This window comes from Vidua macroura, chromosome 9 (assembly GCF_024509145.1).
Source record: "Vidua macroura isolate BioBank_ID:100142 chromosome 9, ASM2450914v1, whole genome shotgun sequence".
Taxonomy (NCBI): Eukaryota; Metazoa; Chordata; class Aves; order Passeriformes; family Viduidae; genus Vidua; species Vidua macroura.
The window spans coordinates 18,592,452-18,610,111 of NC_071579.1; the positions used below are offsets into that span (position 1 = coordinate 18,592,452).

Genomic DNA, 17,660 nt, shown 5'->3' on the forward strand with positions numbered 1-17,660 from the left:
CGGCTCGGACAGGCAATCAGCGCCCTGCTCTGCAAACCCGCCCTCGCGGCGGCAGCGTGCAGGGATGCGCCAGACAAGAACTACTCGTCCCAGCATGTCGTGCGCGGGAGACGCGCCGGCGGCGGGGCTCTGCGGCGCGGGGCATGATGGGGTGTGTAGGCGACAGGCGGCGGCAGACCCCTCTGCAGCCAGGCCACCCGCGCACCCCAGCCCAGGCATCGCCTCGGTGTTTGCCGGGCAGTGCTGAGGCCGTCTCCCGCTGGGACTGAGGCGATTCGATGCGGTTTGTTAATATGACGATTTGTAATCTATATATTTTGTATTTTGGATGCATAAAAATAATTTAGTTTGCCTTGCTGCAATGTAAAACACAAGGAGCCCCGGAATATCTTTCTCCCTGTGCGGAGCACCCGGTGCTGGTCCTTGGTGCCACTCTGAGATCCGTCCACTCCTTCTTATGGTAAGCAGGAGGGTCCCTTCTGTCTTCCTTGTCAATCTGTACAGCCAGGAAGTTCCCTTTCTCAAAATGCCTGCTCTTCTCCTTGTTTTGGTCTTGGCCTTATTTTCCCTTCTCCTTTTATACCAGTGTTCCGAGTGGTACTTGCAGCACAAATTAGGCAGCTGAAGACTGTGCACGGTTATAACCGGAGGTTTATCCTCTTGTCAGGCAGCAGTGCCAAAGGGGTCATTTCCGCGGTGCAGCGGGACTGGCACAGACCCGAGGCAGCAGTCCGTTCTCTTTCAAGTTCAGTTAATAACTTTAATAGCTTAATTGTGTATAAGTGGAATTACTTCAGCATATTCACTGTACCACTAGCTACCCTTCACACCTACAGTTCCGTGACCTGAAAGGGATTTTTGGGGCTTTTTTTGTTTGGGTTTTTTTAAATGACGGGTGCGATACAGCTATTTATAACATTACTTCCCCTGGTGGAGAAGCCTAGGTCAATAAATCTGGAGCCGGCATTACCGTCCTATAGGGAGTGTATTACAGTGTGGAGAGCCGCCCGTCACGTGCGGCAGGAGGGAGATGTGCGGCACAAGGTGTCAGAGGCCGCGTGTGCCGGTGTGCACGGCACGGCACGGCACGGCACAGCCGAGCCTAGCACGGCACGGCACAGCCCCGCGCAGCCGAGCCTAGCACGGCACGGCACGGCACAGCCCGGCACAGCCGAGCCCAGCACGGCACGGCACGGCACGGCACAGCCCGGCACAGCCGAGCCCAGCACGGCACGGCACGGCACAGCCCGGCACAGCCGAGCCCAGCACGGCACGGCACGGCACAGCCCGGCACAGCCGAGCCTAGCCCGGCACGGCACGGCCCAGCCCAGGGGCCGGGGCGGGCTGGCGGAGGCCGCGGCTCTCCTGCCCAGCCGAGCGGAGCCGGGAGGGCGCGCAGCGGGGGCGGCTGCGGGCACGGCGCTCCCACGGCCGCCCCCGCGGCAGCGGCAGCCCCCGGAGGCCGGGGAGCGGCAGGAGCCGTCACGGGTGGCAGGTACGCGGGAGCCTTTAGCAGCGGGGAGAGGGGCGGGGGCGCGCCCCCGGGCCCCAGGCTTCGCCTTTGGGGTGCCACGCTGAAGGGGCGCCGAGCCCGGGAGGGGCAGCGGCTGCCGCGCTCCGGCCCGGCCGCGGGTGGCGATGCGGACGCGGGCGGCTCCCGCGTCGGCCCCTGTGCCATCCGCAAGGCTGCGGCAGCCCGCGGGGCTGGGAGCCGCCTGCAGCGGCTGGCAAGGGGAGGGCGGCTGAGGGAAGGGAAGGGAAGGGAAGGGAAGGGAAGGGAAGGGAAGGGAAGGGAAGGGAAGGGAAGGGAAGGGAAGGGAAGGGCCCGGTCCGGTCCGCAGTGATCGCCCCGGCTGCCGAGACCCCGGCCCGGGATGTGCGGGAGCACGGGGCTGCGCCTGTGGGAACGGCGCCTCGATCCCACCGTGCGGGCCAGAAGTGGGTTTGTTGGTGTTTGGTTTTTTTTTTCTTTGCTGTTGTTGTTTTTGTTTTTTAATCCACTCATATTGACTATTTTTTGGTTTTGTTTTTAATCCGCTGATATTGATTATGCACTGATATTGACTATTGCAGTGGCAGATTAAGGCTTAATTTTAGAAATGCTGGATCAGCTGTGAGGAAGATGAGTGGAAACCACAGCAGTCTGTACTCTGTCCTGCAGGACAATGGAAGTTTGATAAAACAGGAGCTGAACTTTTTCGGCCTCTGTATGGGCCTGTTCTTAGTGTTACACTGCTGACTCAAAACTTTTCTTGCTTTCCCTGACAGCTGGGGAAATTGAAGGTCTTGAATCATGTCTGAAACAGAGTGTTATTCTTCTGTTATTCTCCTTCAGCAGGGCTGCTGAAGGAGAGTGGATGTGACTGGACATTTGTAAAAATCAATCTTGATGATGATTTTTTGTTTGAGTCATATACGAAACTATTCTTATGGGAATCAAAAATAAACTATCTAATTTATTCACAGCCTAGGCTGTCTTCTCTGTTCTTAATGTCATCTGAAAAAAAATTCCTGACTAGTTCTTTAGTATTTTATAAAACATTTATAAAATGTTTGGGAGTCTTTATAAAGCATTTATAAAATGTTGAATTTAGTAACAGATCAAAATGTAAGCATGCTGAATACTATGCAAAGTAATGTCTCAAAACATGTTTATTAGGTTCTCATCTAATCTTTCCCCCTAGTACTGAGCTCAAATGTGAGCCTCTGGCTAGTCAGGATTCAATTACCTCTTGGTCTTTTTGTTTGGTTAATCATCGCTGGTGGTTTGCATTGGGTCTTTTATGGCAAAAGAGAAAGACATAATCCTGCCAAATGACAAGTTAATGCTCTCAGGTAATTTATCTGAATTGCAATTTGTCATGCTCCATTTCCAAGAGTAAACCATGCTAATAGTAATGTATGAGAAAACCACTGCCTCTCTTGAAAAGTCCATTTCTTTCAGGGACTGGACATAGGCTTGTAGGTGTGGAGAAAAATACTAGCTGCAGCAGTAGATAATTTTTCCAGAAGAGTGAATGGTCATGAGAGGCTCTTGGTGCTCCTCTTGAGTCAGGATGTCTTGCACATATGCTGTTGTTATCAAGTGAGAGAGGAAGAAGTTTTCAGGAAGTGATCCTGTAAGTCCAAATAGACAGAAATTCCACTATTAAATAAGTGTCCTGGCAGCCTAGCTGTAAATTTAAGAACTTGGCCATATTTTTCTTAGAGTTCTGCAGAACGTGTGCAATAATAAGTGAAAGGTCTGAAATTCAGTGTAAGTGCCTTTCACGGAAGATAAACACCTTTGGAGTCCAGGTGTTAGTGCAGACAGATCTGCTGCTGCTATATTGATGCTTGCAGGTTTTTCAACGGACAAGGACTGCTTTTCTTTTCAGAAATGGAAAATCCTGAAGTGGCTGTGAGCAGCTGCAGTGCACATGACAATGAAAACCTTTGCAGCTACAAACGACACTCATCAGTATCACAGGAGGGGCTTTTGGAAGACCAGCTTAGAAGGAAGCTAAAATTTTTCTTCATGAACCCATGTGAGAAATTTTGGGCCCGGGGCAGAAAGCCTTGGAAACTTGGGATTCAGTTACTCAAAATAGTAATGGTTACAGTTCAGGTGAGTACCTATGGAAGCAGGGATTCAGTTTATGGGAAGTCAAATGAATGCAGGTGACATGCTGTTCATGGTGTGGTGCAGAGAAAGGGAGAGGATAGATTGCAAAATTATCTTATTTGCATATATGTAGCTAAGATCTCTGGACTGAAAAAAAATAACCTTCCAGTACAGATGAAAAGAACTATGTTTAAGGGCTTAACTTGACCTTTTACTTTACTTTTTTTTTCTTTGCCATTTTTTCCCCAAAGGATGGCATCCCTACACATCTGTTACCCCAATACTTACTTCACTGTTGTGTTTGAGAGAAGGAGAAGTAATTTCTGTTTCAATATCACAGTGATAACAACTGAAATTGGTGGCTTTTTTACTTTTTTTTTTGTTCCCTTATAACTTGCATAGGGCATACAAGCTCTTGCATTGAAAAAAAACCTCAGAAATTCTTCCTTACTCTTCCTCTCACCCAGCCTTGCACCACAGAATTCATATAACACATTTATCTACTGCTCAAAACACAGTTGTTTGTCTCAAAGTTCTGTGGTTAAGGCAGAAGAAACTTTTCACAAAACCTTTCTAAGGCCTCAGATGATCCTTTAGTGTTGCCCACATGTGATTTCCCTTTATGGTCATGCCAGTGCTATGGCAATACATGTATAGAAAAGCATGTTTTCTTTCCATTTGCATGAATGATGGCACAAACTGCAGTAAAAGTTCTCCTGCTATGCATCTGGCAGCATATTTGTGTCCCTTATGGTTTCATTTTTAAATGTGTCATCGTTCTCTGATTGTCATCTCTCCCATTTTGCAACTAAAAGTAAAAATTGATGATGGAAGAATCCAAATAAGAAAGAAACTACTGCTGATTTTGTATTTTCAGGAAAATCTGCCTGTAGGTAATTTAGTCTGTGCAGTGTTGGTTTGCTGCTGTATTCCTGTGTGCTGAGCCTACTCAGCTTGCCTACAGAGCATTTCAGTATCTCTGTAACTGAGTTACCCTTATCAAAACCTGCATATCCAGTTTGTACCATGGCCATAAATCTATAGACTACTGATTCAGACTTATCTCTGATGAGTTTCTTCACAATACACCTGACACCATATTTGAAACAATAGTCAAGAGAATTGTGAGCTCCCAGAAACAACTCATCATGTACTTCTAGAAACCTTTTCCAGTCTGGATAATAGCTAACAGAGTTTTATGCTCACTTTTCATGAACGGTTGCAATATATTTTTTTTACCAACTTCAGGTGTTATCCTGTTACAAGCACAGCTTTGGTGAGTTATTCTCAAGGCGTTTTTCGCCGAAACTTGATTGAGAGATGTTTCTTTTCCTGTTGTCCTCAATTTCCCTTTTGTGCAGTGGAGTAAGGACTTCAAAGTGGGGTCTTGTTAAGTCTAGTCCTGCCTTTTTGGCTGAGGAACAATGATATTCCCCCAGGGCAGGTCAATTGACGCCAGGCCGAACTAACAAAGCACGTGTAACAGTATATAGGGAGCTCGAACCTGATATGGTATCATTTTCTTTGTAAAAATTCAAGTCCTTGGCCAAGATGCTGTAAACATGTTAAAGGCACATTGTGAAACCCACTGTTTCCTTAAAGTCAAACTTTCATTTGACTAGCTGGAATGGAGCAGCCTGCATGTAATTGCCATGTCTACCAGTGAGGCAAAAGACTGTTCTTAGAACAGGGTTCATATCTTAATCCAGAAGCCAACTTTGTCTTTGAACAGGAAATATAAATGTCTTTTTCAGCTGGTGGTTTTTGGACTGAGCAATCAAATGGTGGTTGCCTTCAAAGAAGAGAACACTGTTGCATTCAAACATCTGTTTTTGAAAGGATATATGGACAGAATGGATGATACCTATGCTGTATACACACAGAGAGATGTCTATGACCAGATATTCTTTGCAATAAACCAGGTAGGAATTGTTGCTGCAATATGTACAATATATATGATCTTTGCCAGGGTGCCTTTTTTTGAATTGAACTTCTGTGTCAATTGCTTAAGACAAAAACATCAACTCATTTCGGTTTTCTGTCATTGCTAGAGCACTGTAATGTGGTAACATCCTTAAAGCTAGTCAGTGTTCTGGTTCTACACTAAAAGCACTCCTTGGATCTGAGCCAGAATTCTTTGCAAGTAACAAATTAGGCTTTCTCGTACGGATTGTAAAGAGAAAAATATAATAACCAAAAAGGTATTTAGATCCAAATCCTGTACTTAGTGTTTTTGTCAAGTACCATAAGATATTTGAGGGCCCATCTGTTGTGTGGTTTAGGTTTCACAGTTCTTTAGGTGATGTTTTACATAAGAGAGATGCATTATTACCAATCCAAACACTTCTGGCTTGCTTTGTTTTGTTGTTTTGGCTTGGGTTTTTTTTTTTTTTTCTCAAAGACTATCAGTTTTATTGCTATTTAAGTTGGTTTGTTTGTTTTGAACTTTAGTACCTGCAGCTGCCCAACATCTCTGTTGGAAATCATGCTTATGAGAAGAGGGGGGCGGAAGACACACCTCTGGCTGTTTGTCAGCAGTTCTACAAGCGAGGAATCATCTGTCCTGGAAACGACACCTTTGATATAGACCCAGAGATTGTGACTGGTGATGAACCTAATCTATTTTATCAGTTCTTTGAGAGGATGTGACCTACATTTTTGATAAATTCTTTAAAAAACTTTACAGTATGGTATAGTCTTATCACATAATCTGTATTGAATTTGCTACCAGCCAAAACTGGTACGAAAAATTCTGTGTAACTAAGCTCTAGCCCTCACCAACAATGTCTAATGCCACAAAGAAGTGATGAGCCTTTAGCACTGGTGATCATCTAATACAAATATTTGGGGCTAATTTTCAGGAGCGATCCCTGTGAATTCATGATGAGTAACTTGGCTGGCGTTCAAGGAAGCCAGTGTATTTGTCAGTTGGCTTCTCAGATGACTCCTCACTCAAGTGTGCTATCTTGTCTGGTGTAGCCAACAGCTCAAAACAGCCTCGGGAGTGGGACAGGCAGATTACGGTTAAAGAACCTGATAACCCATGAGATATTGTTGTGAGTCCTTATCCATTCCAGACTGCTTGTACATTGAGCCAACGACTTCACTAGACAACACAACAATGGGAAAGCACAATTTGAATTTCACTCTGGATTTCCCCAGGTGAGGAGGAATGGGCACCTCCTGTGTTGGGGTATTGGTGCATTCTCCCTGTGCAGGGCTGACCTGAAGCTCTGTTGCAGGCTGGTGGCGGTGCAGCTCACGTTCAATCTGAAGGCAATCAACCTCCAGACCGTTCGTCACCACGAGCTCCCCGACTGTTACGATTTCACTCTGCGGGTATGTGGAAGCCTGCCACGTATCTTTCTGTTCAAAACCAGAAAATTTGCTGGTTTACTGCACACGGTCAGCACAGGCATTTTCTGAAGAGTGTTGAGTACCACTGGGCCAGTGCTGCCTGCATTACTCTGTTATGGCTTAGTGTAGCCTGTAGTATACCCTGTGAATAACCAGCAGTTGTCACTGTGGGAGGTTGAGCTTTGAGTGCTCCTGATGTGGTCCTGAAGTACTTGCTTGGCTTACCGCCACTTGTGCTCTAATCCATCTGAAGTATAATGGAAGAGTAAATCTCTTTTCTTTAGAGATGCTTCTAGGAAAGGTTGTTTTCAGATCACAGAGAAATGAGAATGTAGTTTCAAAAAAATTCCACCTAGTAACTAGTTGATCAAACAATTTGTGGCAAATCCATGGTTCAGCAGATTTGTCTTTCATTTTGACAGCATTTATTTGAAGATACTTGAATTAGTTTAAGCTTAGAAAAGTTCTGTAACTTCTCCCCTAGGATAGTTATTCTGCATCATTATGCAGGTTTAGCAATACAGTGGGCTACATATGTAATTGTTTAACTTTATAAAGACATGCATCTTTTTTTCATTTGTTGTTGTTTTTAATACAGATTGTGTTTGATAATAAAGCACACAGTGGAAGAATTAAAATAAGTCTAGACAATGATATAGCAATCAGGGAATGTAAAGACTGGCATGTTTCTGGATCAAGTAAGTGACATAAATGTGTTCAATTTTTCATGCTGAAATTTTGTCCACTAGCACAATGTTTGTTAACCTTTTTCTTTATGAAAAGGTGAGGCACCATTGACACACAATCTCTAGTATGTGCACTCTAAATCTGATTTTCTCAGAAATTGTTGTTCTTCAACCTCTAATCTGAAAACCTGGGAATCCAACCACACCATTACTTTCTGTAGCAGTTCTCAAGGCTTGCACCATTGACAATGTCAAACCAAAATTTTCCCATGCCTCACTGTACATCCGTCTCTCTTTCACTACTGAACTTATGCTGCTCATTTCTTAAGGCAGAGTTGTGAAACGTTCTAGCACCAGGCAACAGGACACATGATAGTGGTGGAAAGTTGAAGCTGATTTATTTCAGGTCTTAGCACCAGGAAAGATAAGGAAGCATTGTTGGTAAAGCTTGCTGGAGTGGAATGGCTAGAAACACTTCTTATTGTTGCTTAAATGCCATTTGCTCTATATTTGGCTATAATGGAAGTGCACAGGATAGTTAAATTTCTTATAAAGTCACTCACAAGAGTGAGCCACCTTTGTTGGCAGATATTTGTCTTGGTCAAAACATCATCTTTTTTCATTAGCAAAAATAATCTCTTTGACAGTCAGAGGCTTTCCAGGACTTTTAGATTCCACTATGCAATAGGATGAACCGGGTCCTTCTTTCTGCTTTGCCACTTTCTCTGTTGCTATGCCTGTATTAGGGAACGAAGGGCTGGTAGTGGAAAAGGAGAAATGGTGTTTTTGCAAAGATCCAGACTGCAATAAATGACTGGGGGCCGGAGGAAGTGCGCCCCGGAGCTCGGCCCTGGTGCCCCGGATTGGCGGCTGCCGTGCCAGCAGTGCCCAGCGGGCGGCGCTGCCGGGGCCGAGCCCCGCGCCGCTGCCCGAGGGCGCCTCGGACACGAAGCCGGCGCCCGGAGCCCCTCCCGCACCTTCTGAAACCCGGCAAAGGCGGGCAGGTAAAGGCTGCGGCTGCACGAGTACAGCGTACTGCTGTTCAGCTACCAGCTTAAATGGCAGCAGTGTAACGAGGAAGTACTGGCTGGGCTTTTTCTCAGCACTGCAGTTCCTGAAGTCAGCTAGAATTTCAGCAGCCCACTTTGTAGAATTGGTGCATGTTCTTGCAAATTTAGCATTTCCTTGTTTGATTTTTTTTTTTTTTCCCCAAACCACCATCCTTTTAGCATTAAAAATCTAATCTTTCTATTGTCTCGCCTATTTTCAGCTGTATGGTAGGTACAAAAACAAGCAAACAAAAAGATTTGCTACAATGTTTAACATAAGATGATCAAGAATGTGAATTTTAGTAACATAAGAGATAGAGAACCCATATCTAACTCAATGCTGATCTTGACTAGCTGAGCAATAGTACAAATTATCTGCACTGCCCTAGGACAGAAAAACTGATTATCAAATACTGATCTGAAAGAGAAGATACATATAATAATGTCCCTAGGATTAAAAAAAAAAAATATTTCTGAACAGCTCTATGATGCCAAAGGCCATTCCAGTCCCTGTAAAATTATTAACTCTCACCTATAATCCTGCAGGGCTGTAAGAAGCACTCACATTTTGGTATATTTTTTGATGTGGTATCAACCCTCCTAAATTTACTGAAGTGGCATCTGCAGTATGCAGATGCACTTGTGTCTCTCATAAAATATGTCAGATGAAATTTTGTGGGAAAAAAATACCCTAATTTTTCTTAATTCAGTTGTATAAATATAGTCAACATCAAAACTTGATTTTTACTTCATTGATGATCAACAAGAATAAAGGCACTATAAACATGTACATTTTTATTCTTGCAGTACAGAAGAACACTCATTACATGATGATCTTCGATGCTTTTGTCATATTGACTTGTCTGGCTTCACTGATCCTTTGCACACGATCAGTGATTAAAGGAATTTGGCTCCAAAGGGTGGGTATAGCTCCTTCTTTGGAAAGCCTTGTCTTGTGTAGGACTGACTAACTGTTTTCTTTCCTCCTTTCCCCTAGGAATTTGTAAGCTTTTTCCTATATTATTATAAGAAAGAAGTATCTTTCAGTGATCAAATGGAATTTGTCAATGGATGGTACATCCTGATTATAGTTAGCGATGTCCTAACTATTGTTGGATCAACTCTAAAGATGGAGATACAAGCTAAGGTAGGCTTTTCACACTGTCAGATGGAAGCAAAACTGTTTCTGTCCATTTAAACCTAGGTTTAAATCTCTCAGAGGACTTTAGGCTGGCTGTACTTGCTTCTGAGTGGCACGACATTTTAAAATTCTATCTTCTCCTCTAGAATTGCAACTCATGCATGTTGTTTCTAGTAGCAAGATTTAAAAACTCTAAATATCACTCTATATCACAGTGCTGAATTATCTTTGCTCCCTGTGACTCTGAGGAATAAAATGTAGTTCATCTCTGAAAGTTTGACTGTTGAGTTCCTGCCTTCCTCACTTATAATTGCTCATTTGATGAATTTATTCAAATCTAGAATTTAACTTTTGGAATTCTGTTTACAAGTGTTTAACAGAGTCTCTCTCCTTAAATATCACTTTGCTGCTTTCCCAGCTTCTGTTTTCCAGCATGCACATAACAGTCAGCCACAGCAGGTTCTGGGCTTTCACTTTCCAAAATAAAATTGATATGGACAAAACTCAAAATATATAAAACATTATGTTTTACAGAACTAGGGAAGAAAAATTATTATAGTATGTTATCCTGAAGCACTCTGATATTCAGATAATATTGTTCACAAAATCTGTAGCAGACTTTGAAGTGTGACGTTGCAACATAGTGAACTTTGGACACCAGTGATGAGAGGATGGGTCTGAAATCCATCTGCTGACAGCTTGCCTATCACAAACACCCTGTACAAATTGCCCTGTCTCACCATAGGACCTATAAACTCACTGAGAGTAGAAAGAAGCTGTGAGGAAGCTGGCTAAGACAAGAGGTAGCTCCATCCTGCTTTGGGAAAAGCAAAGAAGAGAACAAGATTGGAATAAGACCTTGAATTTGGGATTCCTGTATCTTATATTATACATACATCTATTTATATAAGTAAGAGTATTTTGCTAAAACTCCTCTCTACTGGTACATTTCAGTCCATTTTGCAAACCTTGTGGACCATAATAACAAGATCCTATTCCATGTTACTGTATGAAAGTGGTTGAATAACAAGTTCACATTAAAGTAGCCTAAATTTGTTTCTTGTCAAGCTCTAAATGAATTATGCAGATAGTAAAGATTAGCCAATATCCATTGCCAATATCTATTATTTATGTTTTAATCTTAGGAGAATAGAAACAGAAATGAATGAAAACTTCTTTTCAAATAAGCAGTCACGATCCATGTCAGAGCAGAGCTGCAGTTCAGGAACAGAGTACATGCTAATTTGGATGAAAACAGGCTAGTATCTATAGGTGGAAAAAACAGCAAAGTGCCAATAGATATAAGTTCCAGAGAGAATTCATTAGAATCAAATTAGTCTGCTTCTTGATAGCTTTATATAGCCCATAGTTCCCAACTACATGACAAGATCCTCCTAAGTATTTATCTGAGCAATGCTGATAAGTCATGCTAATTTTTACAAAGAGCTTTTCCTAACTACTGGAAGAACTTTATTTGTTCTGTGTCATGTTTACACTGTCCATTGGGATGCAGTGTGGAGATTCCTAAGATGCTCTGAGGAATCTGTCAATGTGGGTTCCAGAAGCAGTTGCTGCAAATCTGGAAGCAGCATAAAAATGTTTGTAGTGCCACTGCAGACCTTGGTGAGCTGGGTACAGAGGAGGTGTCTCTGCTTCTGCAGTGCAGCTGCACTCTTGGCCTTGCAAATAAAGCTCATCTTGTTAGAATCTGTTTTACAAACAGCCATGTGTAAAGGCACGAGCAACTAATGAAATTAGTTCCACTTCAAAGTGCCCCTGCTCTTTTGTGGGACCTCTCTCTAATGTATATTGCCTCAAACTAATTTTTAATTGGGAGAGTTTGCCAAAGGAAAAATATGTCTAAACAAATCTTTGTAATAATGAGAATCACAATTTAGAATCTGTCAGTTGTTACAATAATTCATTTTTCCTTTCTTATTTTTTTGCTTCTTCTCTTGCTTTTTTTCAGAGTCTGACAAGTTATGATGTCTGCAGCATACTCTTAGGAATATCTACTATGCTTGTGTGGCTTGGAGTCATTCGCTACCTAGGTTTCTTTCAGAAGTATAATGTAAGGATCTCCTGGGATCTTCATATTGGTGGTATTTATTCTGTTTGTTGCTATAAGAGGACTGGAAGAAGTGTCTGGTTGAATTCTAACTGTTTGCATTGCTTTGTGCAGCTTCTCATCCTAACACTGCGAGCAGCGTTACCCAATGTAATGAGGTTCTGCTGTTGTGCTGCTATGATCTACCTGGGCTATTGTTTCTGTGGCTGGATTGTACTGGGACCATACCATGTAAAGGTAATGTTCTGACCATGGAAAAAGACAGCTTGAATAACAGAATGAGACACTACTACTGTTGTTTTCTAGTTCTTCATGTCAAGGCTTCCCTTAATGTAAAAATAGTGCATCTTCATCATGATGCTGCTCTGTTTGAGGAGTCTGACTTCCATGACTCAATCAGACTTTCCTCAAGTTATGAAAGCTCCAAGTCAGAAGTGGAAGCTGCCATGACTCCCAATCACATGCTGATATTTTAAGAAATAATTTCCATTTTGCAGACACTGGTATCAGGCTAAAACTTTGGAGACATTATTCTTATCCCTCTTAAAAGAGAAATTTGCTTATCTGAATTGAATGTGCATGTGTATAGGAGGTGACAAACTGTTCCTCAGATATTTTACTGCTTGCACCTTGTCATCCCCTGGGTGTAGGAAGAGATCTGAGGCAGCCAGCCATCTCAGTGTATGTTCTTCATGTTATGTACAGTCTTTGTGTCCAAATAAAGCAGTGACATGTGTTCTTCCCTCCTCTCTAGTTTCGCACTCTCAACATGGTTTCTGAATGCCTTTTTTCATTGATCAATGGAGATGACATGTTTGCCACCTTTGCAAAAATGCAGCAGAAAAGTTACTTGGTTTGGTTATTCAGTAGGATCTACCTCTACTCCTTCATCAGCCTGTTCATCTATATGGTGCTGAGTCTCTTCATTGCACTCATTACAGATACATATGAAACTGTCAAGGTAAGCACAGACTTAATTGGAATAACAGTGCAAGATTGGTGCTATCAAAACTGTCATCTCCCTCAATATTTTAACTTACAGTGCATGCCAATCTAAAGAATAAATATAATGACTACTTTTGATGGTGCAAATTGATGACAGGAGGGTTTTTAATCCCTCTCTACTTTATTTTTCTTAAAAAGTCTGTTTTTCTGTTCCAATGGAAGCTACTAAAAAGCAGTATTTTCACATTAGGTCCTATGAATCTTCTAATTTCAGACTTGAGCAGCGTCTCAAAAGTGGTCTGGGGAGAATTTGGGTTATTGTAGGTTTTAGCATTTTTAAAGGTTTAATTAAGTATCAATTTTTAGCACTACCAGCAAGATGGCTTTCCAGAGACAGAGCTTAAGAGATTTATATCACAGTGCAAAGACTCACCAAACTCTGGGAGGTACAGGTTAGAGGAAGAAAGTTCTGCATCTCTCTTCTGTTGTTGTAATGGTATGTATCTATATTAAAATTATCTATTAAGGTATATACAAAAGCAACATGCTAAAAAATGTCCCTTGTACAATGTTTATGAAAAGTACTTAAGTTTTGGGGAAGTTGTGTGGGGGGGGGAAACCCACACAAAAATCCCAAACTATTTCTAATGAACAGAGCACTTCAGCAAAATGTCTACAGCCAACAATTTTCTTAGAAGATGTGAGGGAACTTCCAAAGTTTAATAATTATTTAACATGTGAAAAATTATACAGAAAGTAAGATAATATATGCAGTAACTTGGGAATCCCATATGTGTAATGTGTAAGCATTAACATTTCCAGTGCTCACTGCAACAGGCAGGACTTAGACTAACTCCTTCAGTGTTCTCTTATCCACTTTTTAATCACACCTTGTGCAGGTAAGAGGCCTGAATCTTGGGGAGAAAATCAGCTTGGTTTTAAGACAGCATGCAGTTTAAGATACTACCACAGCACTTGGAAAACATTGCCTAACTTCCATTATGGAGGGAAAATGCTTCAGTTATTTGAAGTTGTGTTTCTTCAGGAATACTGATTGTAGGATACGTGGTTTATATTTAACCTGACTGGCAGCCAGTCTGATTCTTCCTTGCTGAAGAGCCTTTTGGTGGGGGAGCTGGAAAATTTTGCTGCTTGATTAAAAATATCAAATGTGCAATTCTTTGGTATTGGGCTTTTCTGATGGGCTGTGTTGTTATATGCCTGATAGAACATATTTATGAGAGGGAGGAGATGGGGATGTATTTTGGAGCAGGGAGATGACAGAGCCTGCTGTGAGCCAGCCCCTGTTCTGACCGAGTGTCTTAGTGGAGATAAAAGTGTGGGACGAAGCAGAGCAGGGCATCTTGCTCTGGATAAAGGTCATGGACACATGAATATTTCCTTTTCTGCACACACCTCTCCGTTTAACCAGACAAGAAAGCCAGCATAAGATGGGTCAGGGTGGGGATGTAATAATTTCCCTACTGACTGTGCAGTGGGGATCAGGCATCTGGGAGAGCAGTCTCATATTCAGAATGTTTTCTGGTGGTTCATAGCAGTTTCTTGTCAATGGATGTCAAATTATTAAAAGTTCAATTGCATTTTTAAGGCTCCTTGTACAGTGAAACTATTCTTTTGATGCATGTACCTGACAACTTCCCCCTCCTCTCTTGTACAGGTTGTAGAGAATATATTTAATGGATTGTGGGAGTGTGTCATGGAGGCTTTAAAGCAGCACACATTGCAAGAACTTGACAGTGGAGCTGGTGGAAAACCTTATCTCTGAAGACTTAATTTGCTTTTCTCAAAAACCAGTGTAAGCCTATGGCAGAAGTTTATGCTAAACTTACAGACCTTTTGTTTAGACATTCACTGCTTGTTCAGGGGGTTTGGGGATGGTTTTTAGTAGTTTTATTCTATTTGATTCCTTAGCAAATTGTGCTAGAATGCAAAGGGCATAAGAACCTGTCTCTTGTGTTCAGAGACTTGGCTAGATCATAAGAGTAGTATACAAATGTAGTAACTTTCAACTGTAAGTAGAATTAGTGCTGGACAACTTCAGCTTTGAACACCAACCTAGCCCTTAGTACTGCAGGCATTATCTGTCTGCAGTGGCTGACCTGCTACTGAAGGAATGAAAGCTCACTAGAGCCCTCAGCATTTCTTGTTTATTTGCACTCATAGTAAAAAAAAAAATACTATGAAATTTGGTGTAATTTGTTTCTGGAGTCATTACACTGAGTTGATTCACAAACCACTCAAATATAGCTGAAAGCATAAAATAAATATTTCTTTAAACACAAGTACCACTGGATGTAAGTGGCAATCTATTCTCAGAGAAGCTGGGATATGCCAGGCTGAACTGAAGTTTCAGGGATGAGCTGAGTGGAGAAATGTTCTCATATACCAAGCACTGGGCAGAGTCAGTTACAGTCTTCAGCTTTGGATCAGTCTTCAGTGTTTGGATCGTACATTTTTAAAGGAAAAATCAGAAAAAAAACCCCTTTCAAAATACCTATTTTTTAAAAATTTGAAATCTTCCTCTGGCATATAAATCTGTAAACCTGAAGTCTAAACTGAGTTAAAGACACAGGAGATATGTCTCTGAGAGTCTATTCTCTCTACTCTTTAGAAACTGGATGTTTCCTAACAACCTAATAACTTGCTACTGTCAGTGGCTGGATGACACATTAGCTCTTATAAAAGTTCAGTTTTGACAACTTAGTTTATAGTCTTTGTTGATTGTGATACTATTTAATGGATGCCTTATTTTCTATAGTCTATTCACTCTGGGAGCAGAATAGAAAGCTAAAGGGAAGCATATCTTAGAGAACTTGCATTTGTGAGCAACATTGCTGTAGCTGTGTGTGACAATGTATAATGCTGTAGAGGGCACGAAGCATGTTCTGTCTGAATGCTTACACATTGTAAATGTGCTACAATAAACACAGCTGCAGTAAGTATTGGGTGTGTCAGTATTCATCTTTAGAGTACATATGTTGCCAGGTTAATATAGGAGCTTTGTTTTTTAATAATGCTATGCAATTTCTGGCATGAAACAGAGTGTGGAGTGTGTGAACTTGGATTTCCTGTAGTCATGCTAGTTCCTGTGGACCCTGCTGAGGACCTGTTTCCAACAGATGTTTAACAGCATTTCAGAATTTGCCATAGAAACAAATATTCAAGTATTTAACCTTACACTAAAAACACTCCTCAAATTCAGCAAAGGCAAACCAAATACAAGGCATAGGCAGAACAGATTATTCACAGTATCTGAAAGCTTTGTGTACTGAGGTCCTTCTCTTTCAACACTCACCTAAGACTGAAGACTTTTGAAACTTTTCAAGAAGACGCAAGGCAGTCTTGCCTCAAAAAGCAAATATTAAGTGACCATGTTTTCTCTTGACACAATTAACTCTTTATGGATCTTTGACAACACACAAGATATAATGTGCACATCACTATTGTGTACAGTAATTTTTGTAAGGAACTCTGGCAAGGGCAGCAAGCACTTTAAGATCAGTGAAATGCAGAAGGCCGACTTACATGGCTTTTTCATACAGGGTTAAGAGAAAGCTAATAATTCACTTAAAATGCAGGTATATTTTGTAAAGAGCTACAGAATACTTTGTTTGTCAATACAGTTATAAGGCAAGAAATGGTCTGATATAACTTAGAAATGGGGTAGAATATGTGCTTTGTCACCATTAACTTATTAAATTGGCAGCAAGTTTCAACAAAATTTGACAGAGCTCTAAAGTATCAAATTCTTACAGAGTTTTAGAATAGCAGAGTGAAAGCCTGTTAATAGAAGCCTGCAGTATGAGCATAAGGCACGGAAATCTACAACAGGTGACCACAAAGCAGGGAAATATATAGAGTATATAGAGTCTTTCTATTCCTAATACAAGTGGCTAAGTCTTCCACTGAAGATTGGTTTCTATTGCCTGAAGTGAAGCAGTAAAATCCCTGGTAGAGTCTTTAAGTGATGACATGTGCTTGTGCTACAGCTAAAAAGTCAATCAATTGAGATACAAAAATTATTTGGAAAACCATGGTCTGTGTTACTTCTGCTGGATTCCACAACTTTTAATTTAGCATAGCTGGGAGTTATGTGGGTTTGAGGAGGAAAGAGTTGATGAATTACAAGTTGCCTTCAGACAGTAATGGGCAGGGGCAGACTGTGAAGCCAGAGGGGAGGGCTATCTAAAAGAAGGAGAAGGATGTTTAAAGCCAAGGATAGGATGGGGTGAGGGGAAAAAAGGGACTGCTTATAAATTTAGCAGGGTAGCAATCATATATTTCTGGCTATGGATGCAGGCTGTTACACTGGGGAAGAACAGTACTCTGAAAGGTTACTGGCTTACAACTGCTCAAAATGTCCAGTTCTGACTGGGAAAATAAATGCTGCTTGTATTATATATCTCATACTTGCATTCTGGGTTTTTTAAAGAAAAAAGCTGACACTCAAACTCACATTGTTCACCTTTGTGCTACTGCTGGCAGTCTAAATGCTTGCTTGTCCAGGTTTCTGACCTGTGTGATCCTTGGTGTTTAAGATCTTCATCTGCCTATTCTGCTTACCTGAGAAGAAGCCAGTCAATGCTGTGTTTTCTAGCCTGCTGGCTGCGTTTGAGATGAAGTACAGCTCTGCCAGATCTGTGGCTGCTGCTGTTGTGTGTGTGGTGAGGCTCTTAAATCTTATCAACATATGATGTGCTGGTTATGGCCTTGCAGAGCCAAGATATGTGACAATGATCTTATTCTAAAAAACCCCTTGTGACTTCAGAGTATCACTGATCTCAGCATT

At 41.8% G+C, this 17,660-nt stretch overlaps 1 protein-coding gene across 4 annotated transcripts; it reads left to right on the forward strand.

Moving 5' to 3' along the window:
* The first annotated feature begins 185 nt into the window (after positions 1–185).
* On the forward strand, positions 186–15,813 carry MCOLN3 (mucolipin TRP cation channel 3). Of its 4 annotated transcripts, none has more exons than XM_053985063.1 (14): positions 186–460; positions 3,378–3,607; positions 5,359–5,526; positions 6,056–6,209; positions 6,682–6,766; positions 6,847–6,943; positions 7,560–7,659; positions 9,504–9,616; positions 9,694–9,843; positions 11,807–11,908; positions 12,020–12,142; positions 12,660–12,866; positions 13,217–13,346; positions 14,529–15,813. In XM_053985063.1, the coding sequence occupies exons 2-14, from the start codon at positions 3,380–3,382 to the stop codon at positions 14,546–14,548; spliced, it is 1,677 nt and encodes a 558-aa protein (XP_053841038.1). In that variant the 5' UTR covers positions 186–460; positions 3,378–3,379; the 3' UTR covers positions 14,549–15,813. The 4 variants fall into 4 exon arrangements, with proteins under 4 accessions (XP_053841038.1, XP_053841040.1, XP_053841041.1 ...); XM_053985064.1 differs by lacking the exon at positions 186–460 and adding an exon at positions 1,397–1,495; XM_053985065.1 differs by lacking the exons at positions 7,560–7,659; positions 9,504–9,616.
* Positions 15,814–17,660: the final 1,847 nt, after the last annotated feature.